This window comes from Scyliorhinus torazame, chromosome 3 (genome assembly GCF_047496885.1).
Source record: "Scyliorhinus torazame isolate Kashiwa2021f chromosome 3, sScyTor2.1, whole genome shotgun sequence".
Lineage (NCBI taxonomy): Eukaryota > Metazoa > Chordata > Chondrichthyes > Carcharhiniformes > Scyliorhinidae > Scyliorhinus > Scyliorhinus torazame.
In genome coordinates this window covers 108,549,505-108,574,999 of record NC_092709.1, presented here as the reverse complement: position 1 = coordinate 108,574,999, position 25,495 = coordinate 108,549,505, and the positions used below count along the sequence as shown (strand labels likewise).

The following is a 25,495-nucleotide window of genomic DNA, read 5'->3' as shown; positions in this document are numbered from 1 at the left end:
ACGGGTTGCATCTAAACCGGAGAGGCATAAATATCCTGGCTGCGAGGTTTGCTAGTGTCACACGGGAGGGTTTAAACTAGTATGGCAGGGGGGTGGGCACGGGAGCAATAGGTCAGAAGGTGAGAGCATTGAGGGAGAACTAGGGAATAGGGACAGTGTGGCTCTGAGCCAGAGCAGACAGGGAGAAGTTGCTGAACACAGTGGGTCTGGTGGCCTGAAGTGCATATGTTTTAATGCAAGAAGTATTACGGGTAAGGCAGATGAACTTAGAACTCAGAGGGCAGTGAGGCTATACGGGTAGAGATCAGGAATAAGAAGGGTGCAGTCACAATGTTGGGGGTTTACTACAGGCCTCCCAACAGCCAGCGGGAGATAGAGGAGCAGATAGGTAGACAGATTTTGGAAAAGAGTAAAAACAACAGGGTTGTGGTGATGGGAGACTTCAACTTCCCCAATATTGACTGGGACTCACTTAGTGCCAGGGGCTTAGACGGGGCGGAGTTTGTAAGGAGCATCAAGGAGGGCTTCTTAAAACAATATGTAGACAGTCCAACTAGGGAAGGGGCGGTACTGGACCTGGTATTGGGGAATGAGCCCGGCTAGGTGGTAGATGTTTCAGTAGGGGAGCATTTCGGTAACAGTGACCACAATTCAGTAAGTTTTAAAGTACTGGTGGACAAGGATAAGAGTGGTCCTAGGATGAATGTGCTAAATTGGGGGAAGGCTAATTATAACAATATTAGGCGGGAACTGAAGAACATAGATTGGGGGCGGATGTTTGAGGGCAAATCAACATCTGACATGTGGGAGGCTTTCAAGTGGCAGTTGAAAGGAATTCAGGACCAGCATGTTCCTGTGAGGAAGAAGGATAAATACGGCAATTTTCGGGAACCTTGGATGACGAGAGATATTGTAGGCCTCGTCAAAAAGAAAAAGGAGGCATTTGTCAGGACTAAAAGGCTGGGAACAGACGAAGCCTGCGTGGAATATAAGGAAAGTAGGAAGGAACTTAAGCAAGGAGTCAGGAGGGCTGGAAGGGGTCACGAAAAGTCATTGGCAAATAGGGTTAAGGAAAATCCCAAGGCTTTTTACACGTACATAAAAAGCAAGAGGGTAGCCAGGGAAAGGGTTGGCCCACTGAAGGATAGGCAAGGGAATCTATGTGTGGAGCCAGAGGAAATGGGCGAGGTACTAAATGAATACTTTGCATCAGTATTCACCAAAGAGAAGAAATTGGTAGATGTTGAGTCTGGAGAAGGGTGTGTAGATAGCCTGGGTCACATTGAGATCCAAAAAGACGAGGTGTTGGGTGTCTTAAAAAATATTAAGGTAGATAAGTCCCCAGGGCCTGATGGGATCTACCCCAGAATACTGAAGGAGGCTGGAGAGGAAATTGCTGAGGCCTTGACAGAAATCTTTGGATCCTCGCTATCTTCAGGGGATGTCCCGGAGGACTGGAGAATAGCCAATGTTGTTCCTCTGTTTAAGAAGGGTAGCAAGGATAATCCCGGGAACTACAGGCCGGTGAGCCTTACTTCAGTGGTAGGGAAATTACTGGAAAGAATTCTTCGAGACGGGATCTACTCCCATTTGGAAGCAAATGGACGTATTAGTGAGAGGCAGCACGGTTTTGTGAAGGGAAGGTCGTGTCTCACTAACTTGATAGAGTTTTTCGAGGAGGTCACTAAGATGATTGATGCAGGTAGGGCAGTGGATGTTGTCTATATGGACTTCAGTAAGGCCTTTGACAAGGTCCCTCATGGTAGACTAGTACAAACGGTGAAGTCACACGGGATCAGGGGTGAGCTGGCAAGGTGGATACAGAACTGGCTAGGCCATAGAAGGCAGAGAGTAGCAATGGAAGGATGCTTTTCTAATTGGAGGGCTGTGACCAGTGGTGTTTCACAGGGATCAGTGCTGGGACCTTTGCTCTTTGTAGTATATATAAATGATTTGGAGGAAAATGTAACTGGTCTGATTAGTAAGTTTGCAGACGACACAAAGGTTGGTGGAATTGCGGATAGCGATGAGGACTGTCGGAGGATACAGCAGGATTTAGATTGTTTGGAGACTTGGGCGGAGAGATGGCAGATGGAGTTTAATCGGACAAATGTGAGGTAATGCATTTTGGAGGGTCTAATGCAGGTAGGGAATATACAGTGAATGGTAGAACCCTCAAGAGTATTGAAAGTCAGAGAGATCTAGGAGTACAGGTCCACAGGTCATTGAAAGGGGCAACACAGGTGGAGAAGGTAGTCAAGAAGGCATACGGCATGCTTGCCTTCATTGGCCGGGGCATTGAGTATAAGAATTGGCAAGTCATGTTGCAGCTGTATAGAACCTTAGTTAGGCCACACTTGGAGTATAGTGTTCAATTCTGGTCGCCACACTACCAGAAGGATGTGGAGGCTTTAGAGAGGGTGCAGAAGAGATTTACCAGAATGTTGCCTGGTATGGAGGGCATTAGCTATGAGGTGCGGTTGAATAAACTCGGTTTGTTCTCACTGGAACGAAGGAGGTTGAGGGGAGACCTGATAGAGGTATACAAAATTATGAGGGGCATAGACAGAGTGGATAGTCAGAGGCTTTTCCCCAGGGTAGAGGGGTCAATTACTAGGGGCCATAGGTTTAAGGTGAGAGGGGCAAGGTTTAGAGTAGATGTACGAGGCAATTTTTTTACACAGAGGGTAGTGGGTGCCTGGAACTCGCTACCGGAGGAGGTGGTGGAAGCAGGGACGATAGTGACATTTAAGGGGCATCTTGACAAATACATGAATAGGATGGGAATAGAGGGATACGGACCCAGGAAGTGTAGAAGATTGTAGTTTAGTCGGGCAGCATGGTCGGCACGGGCTTGGAGGGCCGAAGGGCCTGTTCCTGTGCTGTACATTTCTTTGTTCTTAATGGGATTAAAACCTGATAAGTCCCCAGGGCCTGATGCTCTCCATCCCAAAGTGGTCCTAGAAATAGTGGAAGCATTGTTGATCATTTTCCAGCATTCTGTAGCGTTCCAATGGATTGGAGGGTAGCTAATGTAACCCCATTTTTAAAAAAAGGAGGGAGAGAAAATGGGGAATTATAGACCGATTAGACTGACATCAATGGTGGGGAAAATGCTGGAGGCAATTATTAAGGATGAAATAGCTGCACATTTGGAAAGTGGGGACAGGATCAGTCCAAGTCAGCATGGATTCAAAGAGGGGAAATTATGCTTGACAAATCTGCTGGATTTTTTGAGGATGTGACCAGTAGAGTGGGCAAGGGTGAACCAGCAGATGGTGTGTATCTGGACTTTCAAAAGTCTTTTGACAAGGTCCCACACAAGAGATTTGTGAGCAAAATTAAAGCTTGTGGTATTGGGGGTAATGTATTGACTTGGTTAGGGAACTGGTTGGCAGCAGGAAGCAGAGAGTGGGAATAAACTGGTCATTTTCAGAGTGGCAGGCAGACTAGTGGGGTACTGCAGGGTTCAGAGCTGGGACCCCAGCTGTTCACAATATACATTAATTGTTGTGTTCTGTGATATAACCGTTGTAGTGATGTACACAGAACATAGTTTTTAACTATAAAGATGATTTATTAACAAGCACATGGAAAAGATAACTGATGAACTATAATACAGACGATGGCTACTAAATGACTTCAATGAATTCTCCTGGAGCTACTCTAAGTGCCATTAGCTTCTTGTACGGCTTACTACCACCTGCCCGGTGTGGTGGTTCACGTGATATAGCTCTATCGTCACCAGCTGGTTGGAGGTCGCATTGCTAACCACATACAGAATCGTGTATAGGTATATCACCACATCCCCCTTTCTCTGGAGATACTCAAATATAACTGTGTCTATCATTTTACACATGTCATAAATACAGATGCACTTGTGCTTCATAAAACATCTCCTTGGTGCACATCCATTTGGACAGTCATGACGACATCGCCTTGTTGGTCTTTTCAACGTTTATCATCTGGTCGATGTTGCTTTAACTTCCGGAAGATTGGTTTTCTGGAAGATCTTTTGTGTACTATCAGCTGTTTGGCCTTTTGATGCGATGTGCTGGAAGACCGGTTTTCTGGCTGGTCTTCCTTGCGTGAGCAACTTTTTAAATTTCCAACCACGATGCTTCTTTCAGCATTGTCGTAAACTTTCTGGCCTGTCAGCCACATTTTTTATGTCTTCATCAGTCCTGCGGGTGTGACCCAAGGTATCCTCCACTCTCCTTCTCTTCCTCTTCCTTTTCATGTTGTGGAGATGCCGGCATTGGACTGGGCTGAGCACAGTAAGAAGTCTTACAACACCAGGTTAAAGTCCAACAGGTTTGATCAAATCACTTGCTTTCGGAGCATTGATCCTTCCTCCGGTGAATGAAGGAGGAAGGAGCCATGCGCCGAAAGCTAGTGATTCGAAACAAACCTGTTGAGATTTTAACCTGGTGTTTGTTGCAAGACTTCTTACTGTGCTCTTCCTTTTCACAGGAGGGAATCGCTGAGTGCGCCTCTTTTTCTTTTTTGCTTTCGTGACACCCGTCATACCGCTCGAATGCGCTTGGGAGTAGTTGCTTGTGGGTTGATTTGTTGTGCTGGCTGACCCTGGCTCTTCTGCCACCATCGGTGATATCAGAGCCTTAGCTGGATCGATGAGCTTTGGTTGATCCATGGTTGTGTCCACATGCTGAGTTGCAAGCCCATCACCTGGTGAAACGTTCAGTGTCGGCATACTTTTGGATGATTGTGTGGTCGCAGTCAAGTCTGCAACTTCAGGAGCAGTCTTCAAAACCGCGCTCTCTGGGTCTGGGCTGCATCAACGTTCCCAACATTGGGTGCTGCTCCTTCATTTTATGTTTGAGCCCCAATTGGTGGCTCATCCTCACTCGATATGATGATATATGGGCTGTCTTTTGCTGAAGAGTCGATTAGCGTCTCATCCTTATCTGATAGAATATATATGTTTTACCTGTCGTTGTAGAACTGCACGCTGATGTATCACGTCTCTCGGTGGAGTGGCCTCGAGTATTGGGGAGTCTGCTGCAGGAACCATTTCTTGGGCATGAGATGACGCACCATTTGCCTCTGGAGACAGTTTCTCCAAAGTGGGGATTATCTCTTCAGTTATCAGACTGTTTGCAGTTGAGTTTCAGCCATCGGATATGTCTGCTGCTGTAATCTCACTTTCAGCCTCTGCATATGCCATCTTAGCACTTTCACACTTATTGTTGTGCTGCGCAGACCGGGCGATCCTTGTCATCATCTTGTCACTCGCGCCAAACCACTTGAGTAGCATTTCATAATCGTCCTCATCTAGTTCACCACCTGAGTCTCACTTTCTTCATTGTACTCATGGTCGTCGTAACCACGGGATACTGAATTTTCATGATCAGCCATGATCATATCGAATGGTGGTGCAGGCTCGAAGGGCTGAATGGCCTACTACTGCACCTATTTTCTACGATTCTATGATTGTCTGCACACATTGACAATGAGCCAACCATTTTTTTACATTTAAGGCACCCATAATTTGTCAGTTATCTATAATCGACTGGCTTCTCACATTCCTGCAATGTTTCCTTGTTGATGCTATATGTTGCATAAAACAGAAACACATTTGACTTCCGTAACACTTCCACTCTTACGTCAGGATGTTGCAGCAGTTCAACAGTCAGGAGAGCCAAGATAAGGGCTACCTCCAGATTTTCAGGTGCCGATCTCCAAGCACCCATGGACACAGTAAGGGAAATGAGGGACATACTCTTCCCAGGGAGAGAAAAATGCCCTCAGGCAGAACCAAGAGGCTTGGCTGAAAATTGTCAACCAGCTCAGTGCCACTGGAGCAGTTTGGTGAACCTGGCTTCAGTGCCATGAGTGCTTTTGAGTTTATTCACTCTTGAAAGGTGAGGGAAACCTCCACCAAATTTGCCAAGCTCTTGGGCATAGACCCAACAAAACTCACAGCAGATGAGGAGACAAAGGGCATACACCAATATTCAATTTTGGAGGAATTTGTGCTCTGGGCACTCAGTCAGCAGAAAAGCTCTGATGCATAGTGATATTTTGGACATGTGATTATGGCATCATGCTGTGTACCATTTTAGAGGAGGTGTCCTTCTCTATCTGGTCCTTACAGGATCTCCCTCTCTGTCTGCTCCTTACAGGCAAAATGGGTACATACCACCCAAAAATAGTCAAAGCAAGTGATGGGATACTCCTCATGATTCCTCTCAGGGCACCAAAGGAGACAGCCAAGAACATTGCAAGGGTGCCGCAGTGATGGCAAGACTGTTATTCCAGGTAAACATGGTCATTGTAGAAGCCCGTGTGCACATTTCTTAGGTGCGGTTAGGTTGGGTGAGTTTGTGCAAATGCATGCCAACTACTGGGTGGTGTAGAGGGACTCCGTGTAGTAGAACCTTGAGGATCTTGAAGGCTAACTCTCATGGACTCTTCTTATGTTTCACACAGGTCCAGCAGCATCCCAAGACCCTGTTCCCCACACTGGTGCAGGAGGAAACAATATTCGGATCTTCAACATCACATCTGACAGCAAACCATCCACCAGCACAGATGCTTTCACCACTGGAAGTCCTTCTGCATGGGTAGTAGGGTATCACTGGGTGAGGAGCAAAGCACCAGTTTGCAAGAGGCAGAGGGGCAGGGTCCTTGAATAACTTGCCCGGTAAATTTCTTCTTTTGAGGGTTAGTCAGTAAATTTGGTCCTGCTTTTTTTGAGCTGGACATGCCTGGTTAGAAACCAGCGTTATGGCTGGATTAGCCTAATTCATCAGCAGGGAGCCAATACAGTGGCTAGCACGAGATAAACTAGCCTGCACTGCTTAAAGATAGCTTTCAGCTCTTAAGAGAGGGGGTACATTGTGACTGATGCAGGTGCTCAGTACCTTTTGTGAGCTTAATTTGAACAGAAAAAGACAGAAGAATGGCACAACATAAGAGAGAGTGGCTCCAAGGCTTTCTGGCACTGTACTGGAAGCTTCGGAAGAGCAGGTATAAAGCAGGAGAGATACCTTGTATTGACATGGGGCCAAGAGACACTCAAGGAACCAGTTCAGAACATGGATGGTCATTGTGCTCAATACCAGGACCAAAATCTCGAGGATCTGAATGCAGTGTCAGGAGAAGTTCAAAGACCTTACAGAAGCGGTCATGGTTAGTAAATTCACCTTCAAATGCTATATCTTATAAACTGCAACACTTGGCTCAGACATTGTTCAATTTACCACACATCTATCACTCACCTACCAACAATCTCTAACAATCAGGACAAATACTGGGCATGATTAACAAAAAAACAACAGGAGTCCAGTCTAGGGTGGGTTTAGCGGGTCATAAGCCCTGGGAATGACCCCGCTATCTAACGGCACTGTGTTTTCAGGCCCCAGTGGGGAAGACCCCCTCGGGCCCACACTTAGTGTAATTTCCTTCACTCAAGCAGGGCTCCTCAGTGCGGGAAGAGATGCGCCCCAAACTCTTGACCCCCCGATGCTGCCCCAGCACTCCACCGATCGGTGTATCCCAATTCGCCTATAAGTGGGTCTTCGAGCCCACCCGCACCTCACCTCAAATGGGCAGGGCTGCCCCGGGCCCGATCCCCGGCATGAACAAAATGCTAGCTTGGCACCTTGGCACTGCCAGCCTGGCACCGTGGCAGTGCCTTTACCATGTGCCCAGGTGACACTGCTAGAGTGCCAGGCTGGCAATGCCAAGATGCCTGGGTGGCATCAGCAGTGTCAGGGTGCCACCCTGCCTAGATACGAGCCACCCATAAGCCTCCAATCCTAGGAGCCCCCTCAAAAGTCCTGTTCCACCTGGCCCCTGTTTGTGTGGACTAGTGCAAGCAGCACCTGGCTGGGTGCCAAGGCCATTAGAACTCGGGTGCTGGTCCAAATGGCGTCGGTAGAGTTAAGCTCAGTAACTATGCAAGTCTGGATCCTGCCATTTGTGGTGGGATGCAGATCGTGACGTCTCGCGAGATCTACCAATTGTTGGGAATCCCAGAAGAGGCATCTTCCGGGATTTATCAGCTGCCTCCCCTCCCAAATCCGGTGGTATATGGCCGGCAAATCGCACCCACTTCATATTCATACAGTGCACCACAAAGTCACAAACTTTGCTGCAAGTCTCACACCACAACTAACAATTTCTACAAACTTCACACTGGACGGCACCGTAGCACAGTGGTTAGCACTGTTGCTTCACAGCGCCAGTGTCCCAGGTTCGATTACTGGCTTAGGTCACTGTTTGTGCGGAGTCTGCACATTCTCCCCAGGTCTGCATGTGTTTCCTCCAGCTGTTACGGAGTTTCCTCCCACATGTCCGGAAAGACATGCTTGTTAGGTGAATTATACATTCTGAATTCTCCTTCAGTGTACCTGAACGGTGCTGGAGTGTGGCGACTAGGGGACTTTCACAGTAACTTCATTGCAGTGTTAATGTCAGCCTACTTGTGACAATAATCAAGATTATTATTATTATTACACTGTACAAGCAGCCAGGTCAACAGATTAAATTGCATGATCCTCACTAACTCTCTCCTGCAAAGACAACATAGTACATGTCCAGAAACATCGGGTTCTAACTGGCAGAGGACAGGTGCATTTGTTCTTCCTCTTATGGAGAAACAGTGCTTGCCATTATTTCAATGTCTATTGCCAGGCCATTGCCAGCAACCATACTCTTCTGGTTGCAAGGTGCAGATGGTGTAAGCCTGCCTTTAGCTTTCTCCCCCTCCACACTACACCTAATATTTTAGATATCCAAGAAGTGCTGCCTGCCCAGACTGTACAGGAACAAGGAGACAGTGATGAGACACATAACTTGGTTTTGTACTCATAACCACACAGTGGCTCACACAGTGTGGGGTTTATCGCACAACCCGCCGTGTGATTCGTGGCGGTAGGAGGCAGCACGCCATTGGCTGCCAGCGAGATCTACCAGTCCGACAGTTGTCAATGGGATTTCCCACTGAATGCTTTCCTCGCCACCGGGAAACCCGCGGCAGCGGTGTGCCATCAGTGGGACCAGAAGATCCTGCCGGTTCGAAAGCCGGAAAGTTCCAGCCCCAGTGTGTAATTTAAAGGACAGCAAAGAACTGCAATCTGCATGTGGTGAGATACAAGTCTTAAACGGTTCCAATGAAGTTTGACATTAACTCAAGAAAAAGTTTTTGATTAAGCACTTTATGACTTTCCTGACCTGAAGCAGGAATTATGCCCCAAATGCAAGTGTTCATCTACCCTTATGCAACATGGCTCTTCCTGCCTGCAATTTGATGCCATAGGAAGCCACACATCTCTAAATAATGTGGCTCAATTTAGCCATAATGCCCATAAAACCATTTTTAGAAAAAAGATAAATTTTCATTCGGAAAACATAAATCTTGAAAACATTCATTCTCAGACATTCAAGAGCAAGTTAAGTATTTTCAAAAACACTACAGCTGTTCTGTGTCTGGCATTATATGTGCAGGTACAAAGTTATTACCATCTGTTTTTAAAGTCAATTAAATTTCATTTTGCTCTTGAGTGTTACTACATTAAATGCAGGAACTGTGAATGTCATTTGCACCTACCTTCCTTAGCTATGTCAAACGCTTTTCTGAGACTTTTGTTTGCCTCTTTGTACTGTTCATTTTCAAGATATTCATCGGCTAGCGATGTGTAAATCCTCCAGAGATTCGCACAGGCCTGTGCAAAGTGACAGCAACCATTCTCATCCTGCCATGTCGTTCCCATAGTGAGTTGTTGGAATATCTCATAATGCTCAGCAGCTTTATCCAGCTGACCTGCAACATTCAAGTCATTCACAAATATTATGTCAATCCAGTGACTGATTTTTAGCTTTGCTTTCTGTGGAACTTAGGTGAGGAAAATACAAATCAGAAAATACAGGCTTAAAAACAATATTTTAGTTTTCCTCAAAACCTAACATTATATCTTGAAGAATTCAGCTCAACCTTTTATGACATTTTTAAAACAGTTTAGTGTTTAGTCCATATATTTTTTCATAAATATTTTAAAGCAATGTATTATTCCAAAATGTACTGCAGAACACAAATTTTGGCACAAAAGTAACAGTTTGCTCCCTAATTCACCTGTGGCTTTTGATGTAGTGAAATTGACTATGAACTTCATCTGGACTTCATTTTGTTTGAATATTTTGTGCACATTTTGAATTTTGTTGAGACAATATTTATGCTTACTTGGTGTTTAGGGTTTATTCCATGCCTAAGGTTTAAAATACTATCGGAACTGTTCTTTTGTATGTTGAAAATATATTTTAAAAAACATAAATAAGTAAATAATTTAATTAAGTAATTATTTAAAAAACATTAATGATGGTAGGACAGGTAATGTGTCAAGGCTGCAGTAGGTGGGCGACTTCCGGTGGCGGCCATAGATTGAGTGGTAGAACATTTGGTGGTTCCTGCTCGAGGCGGAATTGTTTGGTCCTTGTACCCATTCATAGGGCTGTTTACTGGTGCTAAAGCTAAGGATTCTCTGTTGGGTGGGCATGTCTCAACCCTATCAAACAAGGAGTGCAATTGTAAAAGGGCAACAGGAGCTTTCGAGGAGTGTGATAGAAGGAAAGATGGCAGAGAGCTCGGTGGTCCGCTCAGTGGTCTGCGGAACAGTTGGTGGAGTTTTTGATGGTCAAGTTCCGGCAGCAAAGCCAGGAGACCTCGGATGACCTGGCTAAGGTGGCTGACCCGATTTGGGCAGCCATTGAGAGAGTGGAGCAGAGATTGGAGACACACAGTGTGTCGCTCCTGTTATGGGCCAGGGCATACAAACTCTAAAGTGTATTATGAAGTTCACCTGACCTACATTTATGTTGAATTTGGCTAGGATGAGCACAAAATCTTTCACTGCAGGTGTGATTCCTCAGATTTCCTAGACACTTTAATCAAAACAAGGTCTATTCTAAGAATGTAGTTAACATATATATATATCTAGCTGGTGTTGTAAGACTTCTTACTGTATAATATAACACTGCAAGAATTTTACAAACATAAAGACACCACACAGCTACTGTAATCTATGTACATAAAACTTAATGAATTCCCCCTTAGCTGTTCCAATTCAATAACAAAATCCAATTAAACCAAAACCCCTTTTCAAGGGCGTGGCCCAGCACACTGTATTCTCACTTGAATGGGACTGGTCCTCTTCCTGAAATTCTGATCCAGTTGCAACCAGCAGATTCAAACTATATCTTTAAAGTTACCGAGGCCACAACCAATGTGCTTTTACTGGAACAGCTTTTAAAATGAAAACAGAGATAAACAGGGAAAACGCTTCTTTCTCCTTCTGCAGTCCAAAGCAGTCAAACTGAAACTGAAACCTAAAAAAACCCTCTCACCTGACAGCCACAGCCCAATGTGCTACAAGTCACATGATAAGAGACTAAATCTTTCTTAAAGGGTCACTCACATGACAGTCCAAAAGTGGAGTCAGTAGTGGACCATGAGGACTGTTTGCCTTCGTTGAAGGCAGCGATTATGCTTCTGCTGGAGAGCTAAAGAAGGCAGAGGGAGAAAGTGGACGATTTGGAGAATCGGTCGAGGAGGTAGAATCTCTGGATTGTGAGATTGCCGGAAAGCATTGAGAGAATGCAGGCCACAAAGTATGTTGCGAACATGCTGGGAGGAGGAAGTCTTTGACCAACCTCCCGAGGTGGATCGAGGGCACAGGTCGCTGAGGAAGAGGCCAAAGGTGAGTGAGCAGCTGAGGGCGATGGTGGTACATATGCACCAATATCTAGACAAGGATATCTTGTCTAGTGGTGGGTGAAGGAGACACATCTGAAGGTGGTGGGCGAAAGAGGTGAAGAAGTGCACCTGGGAAGGGAATGTGATTTGGATCTACCAGGATCTGGGTGAGGAGCTGGCAAAGCACCTGGCTGGGTTTAACAGGGTCAAAGCAGTCCTGTTCAAGGCAAGAATAAAGTTTGTAATGATGTATCAGCCCAACTGTGGGTCACGTACCAGGGCCAGGAGTTCAACATGGAAACACCAGAGGAAGCGAGCAGGTTTTTACGAGACCATAGACTTGTGGACTTTTATGAACTTTGGACTATAGAGATACCAGTACGTGCATCACACACGTACCGACGGTCTCATACCACCCAGCCTCCAATGGGCTAGCCGAATGGGCGGTAGAAACGTTCAAGAGATCCACGAGGAAGATGACCTTGGGGTCATGGAAATGCAGTTGGCGTGGTTTCTTTTCAGTTATCACACAATGCCTCACGGCACAACCGGCATCTCACCGGCAGAGTTACTCATGGGGCGCAGACCCCAGACACATCTCAGCCTTGTCCTACCCGACGTCGGAGCACGAGTTCGTCATTGGCAGGACCGCTCAGACGGACTCTCACGGCCGCCCACGGGCGCGCACCTTCACAACAGGGGACGCAGTTTACGTGAGGAACTTCGGGGCCGGAGTCAATTCTGCCTCCTGTTGACCGTTGAGGCCCCGGGGGACCTGTGGTGCTCGTGGACCTGGTCAGCGACTGTGTAGATAGCGAGTCGGATTCCGATATGACATTGGACCGCCCGGCGACAATATGCCAGCGCCACTTGTACCAGCAGCCTTACTGGCTGGGCCATGCCAGCTGCGACGTTGTTTAAGGAAGCAGCAGTCCCAGGTACATTACACATGTCCAGGCCCGGCTGTACCGCCCCTGGAACTCCGCCCGCAACCCAAGCTGCCACAGGACCTTCCGCCTGAGGGCATGGACGATTCTCTGGACTTGGGATGGGGGAGGGGTGTGGCAACCCCCTACAAGGACAGAGCTGTATGGCATCCGCTTTCCCTCCTACACACCTGGCAATGAGCTACTCAGATGACTATGGGGCAGAGTTCCCTCCTAATTGGAGGAGCTCCCCACAGAATATAAACGCTGACCTGGAAGCAGTTCAGGGAAGGAGACCCTGCAAGAGTGGAGAGGAGTGATTATTGTGACTAGAGTGGAATAAAGTGAGTTGTACACTGTCAGTCTGGCCTCTCGTGGAATCTTTGCCTCTGTCTACAACAAAGATAGATTTAGAGGAGATGTAAGGTGGAAAAAGCAGAACCACCATCAACAGTTGTGACATTGAAATTGTGTAAGAGGCTGAACACACTTCTATTCTCACCCCTACACCCCTCCCAGAACTATGATAGGGTTCCCCTTGTCTTCACTTTCCAACTTCAGCCTTCAACTGAACACCCCTGATTATTTCTGCCATTTTCAGCTGATTACACCACTAAACACATCGTCTCTTCACCTCCTTTTCAGCACTTTGTCAGTACCATTCCCTCTATGACACCTTTGTCCACTCCGCAATCACTGCCAATTCACTCTCCCCTTCCCACAGCACCTCTCCTTGCAAGTTCAGGAGATGCAGCCACTGACCTTTTACCTCCTCATGTCTCACTGTCCAAGGCGACAAACAATCCTATCAGATGAAACAGCAGTTTACTTATGCTTCTTCCAACTTAATATATTATATTTATTGTTCACAAGGTGGTCTGCTCTGAAATGGGGAGACTACACATAGATTGGTAGCAGGATTCTCCGTTCCTGAGACTGAAAAAGTGTTGATGGCGGGTCAGGATTCATGGACTTCTACGACAGAAAATCTGGCACTGCATCTGGACCGATTCAATGACCGTTAAGGGGCCAGCACCGGTGCCACGTGAAACATAATTGTTATGGGCCAGGGCTTAGAAACTCCAAAGTGTATTCTGGAGTTCACCTGACCTACAACCTTTTTGTTGAATTTGGCTAGGATGAGCACAAAAGCCTTCACCTCAGGGGTGATTCATCAGACTCCCTAGACACTTTAATCAAAACAAGGTTAATTCTAAGAATATGGTTAACATATAAACACAGCAAGACTTTTTATCAATTACAAACATGAAGACACCACACAGCTACAGTAATCTATGTATAACACTTAATGAATTCCCCCTTAGCTGTTCCAATTCAATAACAAAATCCAATAAACCGAAAACACCTTTACAAGGGCGCAGCCCAGCGCACTGTATTCTCATTTGAATAGGACTGGTCTTTTTCCTGAAATTCTGATCCAGTCTCAACCAGCAGATTCAAACTCCTTCCGGAAAGCAAACTATACCAAGGCAGGTAGCCATAACCAATGTTTTCCCTGGAACAGTTTTTAAAATGAAAATTGAGATAAACAGACTTCTTTTCTCTTTTTGAATCCAAACTGAAACTGAATTAAAAACACCTCACAACCACAGCCCAGCTCCACTCACACAATGACATCACTGAAGCCATGTGATACGCCAAAAACATTTCTTAAAGGGACACTCCATGACACCTTCAGGTATAAAACGTCCATAAGGTCACCCAACCAGGCCAAGACATTAGGCGGGGCAGACACTCTCCATCCCAGAAGAACTCGCCTTTGGGCTATCAGTGAGGCAAAGGCGAGAGCGTCTGCCCTCGCCCCAGTCTGCAGAACCTGTGAGTCCGACAACCCAAAAGTGGCCACCAACGGACAAAGCTTCAGATCGATGTTAAGAACAGCTGACATGGTTCGAAAGAAGAAGACCCAAAAGCTCATCATCTGTAGACAAGACCAGAACATGTAGGTATGGTTGGTGGACCCACGGGAACACCGCTCTCACTTGTCCACCACACCATCAAAGAACCTGCTCATCCTACATTTGGTTAGATGAGCTCTATGAACCACCTTGAGTTGGATGAGGCTTAGCCGCATTCAGGAAGAGGTGGAATTAACCCTGCAGAGGGCGTCACTCCACACATCCTCATCTAAGATGGATCCCAAATCTTCCTCCCATTTTGCCTTCACCCGATCAAACGACGGAGATTCCAGTGAGATGATCTGCTCATAGATGTTCAAAATCCTTCCTCCCCCACTCCAGTTCTTGCCAACCAAAAGATTTTCTCCAAAATGTGGTGCCAAGGGAAATGCAGGGCAAGCCCTGCGGACTAAGTCGCACAATTGAAAATATCAAAATAGGTGTGACCCTGATAGTTGGAACTTCACCCAGAATTCCTCCCAACTAGTGAACAGTCCATCTATAAACAGGTCTCTGAAGCACTCTATTACTCTATCTTGCTCAATTACTTAATCCTTTGACTCTCTAAGAGTACAAAAATCTGTTAACCTCAGACTTGAAATTACTCAATGACTCTGTATCCAGCCCCCCTCTTGGATATAAAACTCCAAAGATTCAGTACCTTCTGAGTGAAGAAATTCCTCCTTATTTCAATCATGAATCCTGACAATATTCCTCTTCATTCTAGTATCTCCAGCCAGGAAAAATAACATCTTAGCATCCACCTTGTCAAGCTCTGTCAGTGTCATATAAATTTCCATGAAATCATCTCTCATTCTTTAAACCCCTATGATTACTCCTTCTCTAATCATAGGAAAACCATCCCATCTCAGAATCAAAGTACTGAACCTTCAAAGTACTGACTTCAAAGAAAGTATATTCTTCCTTAGATAAGCAGAGCTAAACGGTACAAAGTACTCCAGGTCCGGTTTCACTAAAGCCTTGTACAATTATAGAAAAATGACCTTACTCTTGAAATGAAATGAAATGAAAATTGCTTACTGTCATGAGTAGGCTTCAATGAAGTTACTGTGAAAAGCCTTCTGCTCCACTATCTTGCAATAAAGATGATCGAGCCACTTTGCTTCATAATTGCGTGTTGTACTTTCATGCTAACTTTCTGTGTTACTTGTATGTGGACATTCAAATCTTTCTGAACATTAATATTTAAATTAATGAGTGCTCTGCTTTTCTATTATATGTATCAAAGTGAATAATCTCACATTTCCCCACATTATACTCCATCTCCACCATTTCCCATTCACTTAAACCTATCCTTTTGTAACTTGTTGTGTCCTTCTTGCAGTGGTCCCTGTTGTAATATGTCTTTTAGGGATATCAGCATGACATCAATAGAAGGAAAATGTGTCTTATGATCAGTCTGAGTTTCACTTTTGCTTTGAGCAGAGAACACACACCTCCAAATGTCTCCAAGTTATATAACTATGTGTGACTGTTCTCATGTGCCTAATCTTAATAGATGAACCCACAATGTTTATTCAATCCTTTATGAGTGTCTTGTGCTTTACACAATGTTAGGATTTGTCGGTCCTGTGTTCCCTTTTTAATCCCCGTCCTGCTGCCTATTTTGACGTACATGTCTGTTTAAATTGGAATCTTCGGACACTGGGAAAGTCTCCCCTTTCAGATGGGCTCGTCCAAAACATCCACCTTAGGTTCTGTGGCAGAATCCGTGACGTCATTTGATAGACTTGGCAAGCACCCAATCAGTGTATAGAAGATTTTCAACTTTCTGCTATTGCAGCCTGTGTTTGGTGAAGCCAGTCAGAAACTTTCAGGGAAGAAGGTGGGTCTTCTAGAGAGTGCCATCTTTTGTTCAGTTCTGTTAAGCAGCCAGCAAATGTGGACCCTGAAGTCTCCCTCTCTCCTTCTCCCTCTCTGTGCTGGATGACGTTAAGAAACATTGTAACCAAATCTGTGAAGATTTTCCTGTGTTAAAGGAGCACAGATATCAACAGATCTGGGAAAGAGACCTTGAGTGTTCAAGTACAGGTTTTCCTAAAGGTGAGTAACCTTCGAACTGTGTGTGTCAAGGGCTGGGAACAGCTGAAGAATTAAGGCTTAAAGTGGAAGCATTTGTGATAAAACCGCCGGTGTTGTACAGGAATCAGGCAAGGAAAAACAGCGAAACTTCAGGATCAGAGCTGTATTGTTCCCAGGGAGAGGTGAAAGCTCCATCTGGTGGACCTGAGCATCTGTGTACAGCACCATCTGGTGGCCGGAGACGAGAACTGCACTGACCTGGATTTCTTAGGTGTACCACCATCTGGTGATCAAAGGACAGAATTGCGCCAACATGAACCACTCGAGTAACCCTGGGCTGTATTCTCCGCCCCGCCGCGCCACATTTGTTTCATCCTGCCGGCGGGATGCTCCGTTATGCTGGCTGGTCAATGGGGTTTCCCATGGTGGGGCAGCCCCAAGCCGTCGGGAAACCCCCGGGCTGCCGGCAAAATGGAGCATCCCGCCGGTGGAGAATCCGGCCCCCTATTTTCCAGAGACTGCAACCACAGAGTGAACACCCAGCTCAGATCTACCTCTTTAATCCCTGTTTTATTTTTTTCCTCACTGCTGACCCTTAACTGGTGTGTGTTTGGGCAGAGGGTGGGACGGGATTTTGGGATTAGGTAGTCTGGTAGACAGTTATCCTGTTATTTCCGTATATGTTCATCTTTTCTTTATATCAATAAATAGTTTGTTAATGTTTTATAAATCTGGTGTCTGTAACTCATTGGAGCAGTCAAGGGTTAAAGATCTTCAGAAAATACCAATTACTGGTTAATTCACTTACGTTGAAACACCGGGGTCTGTGGGGCTGGAATTGACCACACACTCACCCAGGGTGTCGTAACAACAGCAAATAAGCTCAAGGATTTATATCATTATAACACAACATGGTGATCAGTGGTGGTGACACATGTGGCAGCAAGATTAAAAACAGGTATGACATGATGAACAGCCTTAGACCGTGTCATATAGCATGAGACAACGACATTCAATGTTTTGGTCAGACAGCAACAAAGTTGCAGTGTTGGAAAATGTTGAGAATGCAGCAGCGTGATTGTGATGGAAAGCTTTGGTGACACAATGCCAATCTAATGCTCAAATAAAGAACACTGAATAGTAAGCAGGCAGATTTCTAGTGGGACTGTGTATTGAGAGGACTAGCACCGGGTTAGCTCCGTTGGGAAAGGTGAGTGGCCAGCGTGTTGTTGTGTTTGGTCCCTTGTACTTTAAGATGAACTCACCAAATACTTTAATCTGTCCAAGCAAGATCCTTTTATTGTGTCTCGCGCAATAGGATGGCAATCTGATACAAAGCACGTTATCATGGAGTCGTGTTACTCCTCTGGAATTTACAACTTCTGCTGACCTGTTACATGTTCATCTTATCACCCTCTACCTCATGTTCTTCTGGATATGGCCAGATGAGCCTCTCTTTATATACAGGTCCCCAGGTCGCATGACCTTGGTCTTGAGACCACATGGTGTGTCTGTACAGCTACCTGCTGGTTGGAGGTCTCACACCATCCAACTGTGATATGGTCCATAGGCATAACACCACAGGTGTGGGCCAGGTAATGAGCAAAGGAGAGTCAAACAAAAACTGTAATAAAAATCAGGATGGATATTATAACCAGTGGCATCAGGAATTGCTGAGCAATAAATTAAATAAAAAGCAAAGACGCATGACTCCATGGTGCTTTCCTTCCGCAACATATCTTCACAGACGGAGCTTTGGAAAAGCATGTGAAAATGGCTGCAGTGACACATCTCAAATACAACAGAATAATGGGATGTAGCTAACATACTATCCAAATTCAAAATGTTTAAACAAGGTACAGAGCTAAATTCATATGTGTCTGAACCAGAAAATCAAGCCATAAAAATTTGTGTTGCAATTGGAAATGATGGTCAACTCAGGCTCAACATATCAGGATTAACAGAAAAGGTAAAGGAGCCTGAAAATATATGGACTACATTGAAAGACCAGTTCAGAATTAGGTTAAACTTCCACATGTCATTTCCACAACAACCTACACAATCCATAGACCACTTTGTCAGCATTGAACAGTACTGTGATTTTTCAAACGCAGAGCTAGCAGAAAGAATTGTTGAGCTGGTGACCTCAACTACTCACATGGAAGCATTTCAAAAAGATCTGCTGGACAAGCGAAGAATGTATTGTAAGCGTCCTTCCTTTTTATTCCCTTATTTCATCTTTCTTTTATTTTGCTGTTGCATTTTTAATCTATGGATGATTGATTGCCATCTTACTTTAAGGCAAGCAGCCTATAAGACTGTACCTTTAATTCAAACTGAAGAATCCGGAAGGGTGTGCTGGTTCAAGCTGGTGATTGCAGACTGGCCCGGATCATTGAGGACTCGGTTCTATGAATTGGCCCAAAAGGCTGTGGTCTGCCCTGTAACAGGTGGTGATTGGATCCAATGTCACTCTGTTTTTCCGAATCCCAAGGCTTCAGTTTAGTTTTAGTTTTGATTCTGGCATCAGTTGTTTAGTTTAATGTCGGGGGGTTAAGTTAATTTGTGCCTTTGATTGTTCGTCATGTTCTTTGTCATTGTAACTTGAATTAATTGTTTTATGTTATTTTGTCATAATGAAAAATTTTCAATAAACATTGACAAAGATTTGATTCTGGCAGCCCGGTGACGAGGTCCAACTAACTCTCTTCAAAAGATCCAGCTAAATCCCTCCAGAAGACTACTGTGAAGGCTGACTCCCTCTCTAGCAAGCCTCTGTGGGCTGTTTTCTTGAGACTGCAGAGGCCTGAAGACAAACCATGAGCTGAAAGCAAAGCTTTATGTAAAATGAAGTATCTTTCCAGTAAGATAGAGGCCTGAATGTGAACCTCGAGCTGAAGGAAGGACTTGATGAGAAATAAGTGGTCTCTCCAGAAAGCCTTTACCGGCAGCAACCCAAAAACTCTAATCTGCAAGCTTTCTGTGAAGGAAGTGTGCTGAAAGATCCACCATTTGAAGCAAAGATTCTTATCTTTTGACTTCCATCCTTATTAGTTTTCACCCCGTTCCCTCCTCTGTGTTTGTCCGTCTTGTGTGTGTGGGTACAGGGTGGGACAGTTAAAATGGGTAGTAGGTATTAACTTGTTGTTAACCCGTTGTATATACTGCGTATTTCATGATAGTTCTTGGTCTAAATAAACAGGAATCGTGTTTTCTTTACAAACCTGGTGACTGCAATTATTGGGAAGCCAAAGGCCAAAGACTTTGGGTATTTTTATCAGAATGATTGGTTAATTCACTTGCCAGCACTATTGCTTCACAGCGCCAGGGACGCTTCAGAGCTCCAGGGACCTGCGTTCGATTCCCCCTTGGGTTACTGTCTGTGTGGAGTCTGCATGTTCTCCCCGTGTCTGCGTGAGTTTCCTCCGGGTGCTCTGGTTTCTCCCCACAAAGACCCGAAAAAGGTGCTTGTTAAGTGAATTCGACATTCTGAATTTTCCCTCAGTGTACCCAAACATGCACCGGAGTGTGGCACTATGGGATTTTCACAGTACTTCATTGCAGTGTTAATGTAAGCCTACTTGTGACACTAATAAAGATGATTATTAATATTATTGTGTTGTGACTCCTGGGAACATGGGGCTGGAATTGACGATATACTAGCCCAGGTGTTGTAACAGTATAGCATTGAAGAGCTACTCAAGGATGGATATAAATATGAATCAATCCTCGCATGTCAACAAAGCTTACAGAACTGATGCATTAACCCAATTTTTGACTCATTCACTAGAACATCCAAACCTAGTAAGACACATGGAAGGTGTGTGGTCTTCGACAGTAACCAAGGACATGCCCAGCTTTGCATCAATTCTGTAAGACTTGTGGCTGAAGGGCTATTGGCATTGGCAGTGCACCAGAATAAATAAAAAGAGCTGTGCACTGATTTGAATAGACCAAACACAATGGGTACCTTCAAACAATAAGAATGACCATCCAGTATTCCATCATAAATATAACCATGAAGTAGTTGACAAACCAGAAAACTCTGATGTGCACAACAAGATGAAGAGCTGTGAATATTGTCATGTGAGAGTACCTTTAAGAAATGGATGTTTAAGCAATGTACCTTTAACAGATGAAGCTGATCATATTACTGAAGTGATGTCACGGGGGGGGGGGGGGGGGGGAGCTGAGCTCACTTCTGCTTTTGGTTTCAGTTTGAAAAAGCAGTTTGTGTGTGTCTGTGTGTTTCCAGAGAGCTGCAGGAAGAAAAGCAAGGTGCTGGAGCTGAAGTCAACCAAGCTGATATATCTTTGCCATCCAACAGAATATATATATATATATTAACTGTGACTTGGTGTGTTACTGTTTTGAAGGTTTAAAGCCTTTTGGATGTTTGAAGGATTTTGAAGGATTATTTAGTGTTGTATTATTTTCGGGGTTATCTTTGAAGTAAGGGGTGTTAACGGATCCAATGTTTATTTAAAAGGTTAAGTTGAGTTCATAGAATAAACATTGTTTTGTGTTAAAAACCACGGGCGAAATTCTCCTACCCGCCCCGCCACATTTCTGCGCCGACCGGCCGGCGGGAGTCTCCGTAACACCGGCCGGTCAATGGGGTTTCCCATTGTGGGGCAGCCCCACGCCGTCGGGAAACCCCCGGGCGCCGGCAGAACGGAGACTCCCGCCAGCGGAGAATGACGCCCCACGTGTCCATAATTGTAATATCACACCTGGGGAACAAGCCATGTGCTTCAAAAGCAGCAATCCATTAAAGGGAGAGGCTGGTTGAACTCCATGATACATTTTGGGGTTCTGAAAACACCTTGCCTATAACAATTGGGGGCTCGAGGGGGATAAAAGTCTATCTATTGGATTGGCTTTTGTGAACTTAAAGACAGTGAAGATTTGTTGCTTTTCTGGTGTGGTATTTTAGTTTAAGTGGGGAGAGTGTTGTCAACAATGGCTCTTTTGGAGGCTCAGAAGTTTTTAGGGTTGGACGCGGTAACACGTGATACCTTACGGACAGAGAGTAAAAACAGACTGTTAGGTTTGGCAAAAGCATTGCAGTTAACACTGCCTAGTAAAATATGAAAAGATGAGGTACTTAACGCGGTATCTGCACATTTACGTTTGCCTGTGATACATTCTGACTCATTAGATATGGCAAAGCTCCAGTTGTAGATTAAGCAATTTGAACATGAAAAAGAATTAAAGCAACTTGAACATGAAAAAGAATTAAAGCGGCTTGAATATGCAATTAAAGAAAAAGAGATAGAGATAGAGAGGAAAAAGAAAAGGAGAAGAAAGAAACAAAGAAAGAGATATAGAGGAAAGGGAAAAAGAGAGATTGAACTTCAGAAAATGGCTCTGAAACATGAAAATCAGTTAAAATTGGCAGACGCAAAGGGACAGTTGGAGGAGATGGATGAGGATAATGAGACAGAGCGTCATAGTCGAAGACGTGACGGGGATCTATTTAAATATGTCCAAGCACTGCCAAGGTTTGACGAAAGGAGGTAGAAGCCTTTTTCATTTAATTTGAGAAGGTAGCTACAAAATGCAATGGCCACAGGACATGTGGGTATTACTGATTCAAACAAAGTTGGTAGGTAGGGCTAGTGAAGTGTTTGCATTACTAATGGAGGAGGTATCTGAAACGTATGAGGAGGTGAAGAAATCCATCTTAAGTGCATATGAGCTAGTGCCAGAAGCTTACAGACAATGGTTTAGAAATTTAAGGAAAGAATTTGGTCAAACATACATGGAGTTTGAAAGGATCAAACAGAGTAATTTTGATAGGTGGATAAGGGCTTTGAAAATAGACCAAACGTATGAAGCTCTCAGAGAAATTATACTTTTGGAGGAGTTTAAAAATTCGAATACCTGATGTAGTGAGAACTCATGTGGAAGAACAGACGGTTGAAACTGCGAGATTAGCAGCAGAAATGGCAGATGATTATGAATTAGTTCATAAATCAAAGATTGGTTTCCGACATCAGTTTCAGCCGGTGAGGGATAGAAATTGGGGACATGAGAAATACTCAAGTGGTAAAGGTAAAGGTGATCTGATGGGAGACAATAAAGAGAGTGTACTTCAGAAATCCAGGAGGGTGGAAAAGAGATGAAAATTTTCAAATGTTTTCACTGAAATAAACTAGGCCATGTAAAGTCACAGTGTTGGTGGTTGAAGAAAAGCACTGGGAAGGTTGATGTGGTAAAACAGGATAAGACAGTGGGATTTGTTAGAGTGGTAAAGGAAAGCCCAAGTGAAGTGAAGGCGGTGCAAATGATTGTACAGCCTGTTAAATAAGTGATTGTTAGGAAGGTGCCAGATGTCTTTAAAGAATTTACTTGTGTAGGTAAAGTTTACTCATGTGTATCAGGAGGAGCAGGTAAAGAAGTCACAATTTTAAGAGATACAGGGGCTAGTCAATCTTTAATGATAAGAGATGAGGAATTATGTAGTTTGGGAAGAATGTTGCCAGAAAAGGTGGTGATATGTGGAATTCAGGGTGAGAGTAGTAGCGTTCCATCATATAAGGTAAGATTGGAAAGTCCAGTGAAGAGTGGATAAGTGGTAGTAGGAGTAATAGAGAAACTATCTTGTCCAGGAATACAGTTTATCTTGGGTAATGATATAGCTGGATCGCAGGTGGGAGTGATGCCTACTGTGGTAGATAAGCCAATGGAAAATCAAACTACTGAAGGGCTGAAGGACGAATATCCTGGGATTTTTTTGGAATGTGTAGTAACAAGGTCGCAAAGTCACAGGTTAAGACAAGAGGAGAAGTCAAAGAGAGAAGATGAAGTTGAAGTGCAATTATCAGAAACGATTTTTGATCAGATGGTTGAAAAAGAACAAGAACAGGTGGTGGATGAGGCAGATATTTTTAGTTCAGGAGAATTGGCAGAGTTACAGCAGAAAGATGTAGAAACAAAACGGATATATCAGAAAGCATATATGGAAGAGGAATCTGAGAGTACACCAGAGTGTCATTACAGTAAAAGTGATGTCTTGATGAGAAAATGGAGACCTGTACATATGCAGGCGGATGAAAAGTGGGCAGAAGTTCATCAAGTAGTTTTGCCGGTTGGGTACAGAAAGGAGGTGTTGCGAGTTGCACATGAGGTACCAGTGGGAGGTCATTTGGGAATAAGGAAAACTCAAGCTAAAATCCAGAAACATTTTTATTGGCCTGGACGACATAAAGATGGAGTTAAATTTTGTCAATCATGTCACACATGTCAAGTGATAGGGAAACCTCAAGCAGTGATAAAACCAGCGCCCTTAATACCCATTCCAGCATTTGAGGAACCTTTTACGAGGGTCCTAATTGATTGTGTAGGACCGCTTGTGTAGGCTGGTTTAGCACACTTGGCTAAATCGCTGGCTTTTAAAGCAGACCAAGCAGGCCAGCAGCACGGTTCAATTTCCGTACGAGCCTCCCCGAACAGGCGCCGGAATGTGGCGACTAGGGGCTTTTCACAATAACTTCATTGAAGCCTACTTGTGACAATAAGCAATTTTCATTTTTCATTTCATTTCCTAAAACAAAAAGTGGGAATCAATATCTTTTGACTATAATGGATGTATCTACTAGGTTTCCAGAGGCCATTCCAGTACATAATATTACAGCTAAAAGGATTGTGGAGGAGTTACTTAAGTTCTTTACTAGATATGGACTACCCACAGAAATTCAATCGGATCAAGGATCAAATTTTACTTCAAAGTTATTCAAAGAAGTTATGGATAGCTTAGGAATAAAACAATTTAAATCAACTGCATACCATCCAGAATCGCAGGGAGTGTTAGAAAGGTGGCATTAGACATTAAAGACAATGTTGAGGGCGTATTGTCAAGATTATCCAGAGGATTGGGATAAAGGAATCCCATTCGTATTGTTTGCAATTAGGGATGCACCTAATGAGTCTACCAAATTTAGTCCTTTTGAACTAATTTTGGGTCACGAGGTAAGAGGACCACTTAAATTGATTTAAGAAAAAATTGGTGGGTGAGAAATCGGAAATTACACTACTGGATTACGTGTCAAATTTTAGGGAACAATTAAATAGAGCAGGTGAATTGGCTAGACAACATTTGAAAGTTGCAAAAAATGTGATGAAACGGGTAGTGGACAAGAAATCCAAAGTTCGTAGTTTTGCCAGTGGGGATAAAGTTTTTGTGTTGTTACCAGTGGTAGGTGAACCTTTAAAAGCCAAGTTTTGTGGACCGTATCAGATTGAAAGGAAATTAAGTGAGGTGAATTATGTGGTAAAAACACCAGATAGAAGGAAGACTCACCGAGTGTGTCATGTGAATATGCTTAAAAGGTACTTTGAAAGGGAAGGAGAGAAAAGGAGGTTTTAGTGATTCTAACTCAAAGTGACGAACCAAATCCAGATGACTTTGAATTTGACATACCTCAAATTAAATTGGAAAATGAGGATGTTCTTAAAAATTGGGATGAATTGTTAAGTTACCTTCCAGAGGAAAAACGAACTGACCTGAAAGAGTTATTGGTTATTGATATCACATGGGCAAGTTTGTAGAGATAAATTGGGAAGTACTAAAATGGCTATACATGATGTAGATGTGGGAAATGCTGTTCCTATCAAACATCCATATAGACTTAATCCTTTAAAATTGGCGCAGGTTAACAGAGAGATTGAGAGTATGCTTAAAAATGGCATAATTGAAGTGGGTTGCAGCCAATGGAGCTCACCCACAGTAATGTTACCTAAACCAGACGGTACCCATCAGTTGTGTGTGGACTATCGAAAGGTGAATGCAGTTACAAGAACGGACTCTTATCCTATCCCACGTTTGAAGGATTGCATTGAGAAAGTGGGACAATCTGCTTTTAATAACAACTTCCAGACATGGAAAG

At 44.2% G+C, this 25,495-nt stretch overlaps 1 protein-coding gene across 5 annotated transcripts in view; it reads right to left on the bottom strand.

The window, feature by feature from the left end:
- The window catches only part of ttc29 (tetratricopeptide repeat domain 29), an 830,052-nt gene that overhangs the window by 648,459 nt on the left and 156,098 nt on the right, over positions 1-25,495 (bottom strand). For all 5 annotated transcript variants that reach the window (XM_072496097.1, XM_072496099.1, XM_072496098.1 and 2 more), the window contains exon 6: positions 9,578-9,790. In XM_072496097.1, the coding sequence (XP_072352198.1) occupies positions 9,578-9,790 (213 nt within the window). The remainder of the gene's footprint in view (positions 1-9,577; positions 9,791-25,495) is intronic.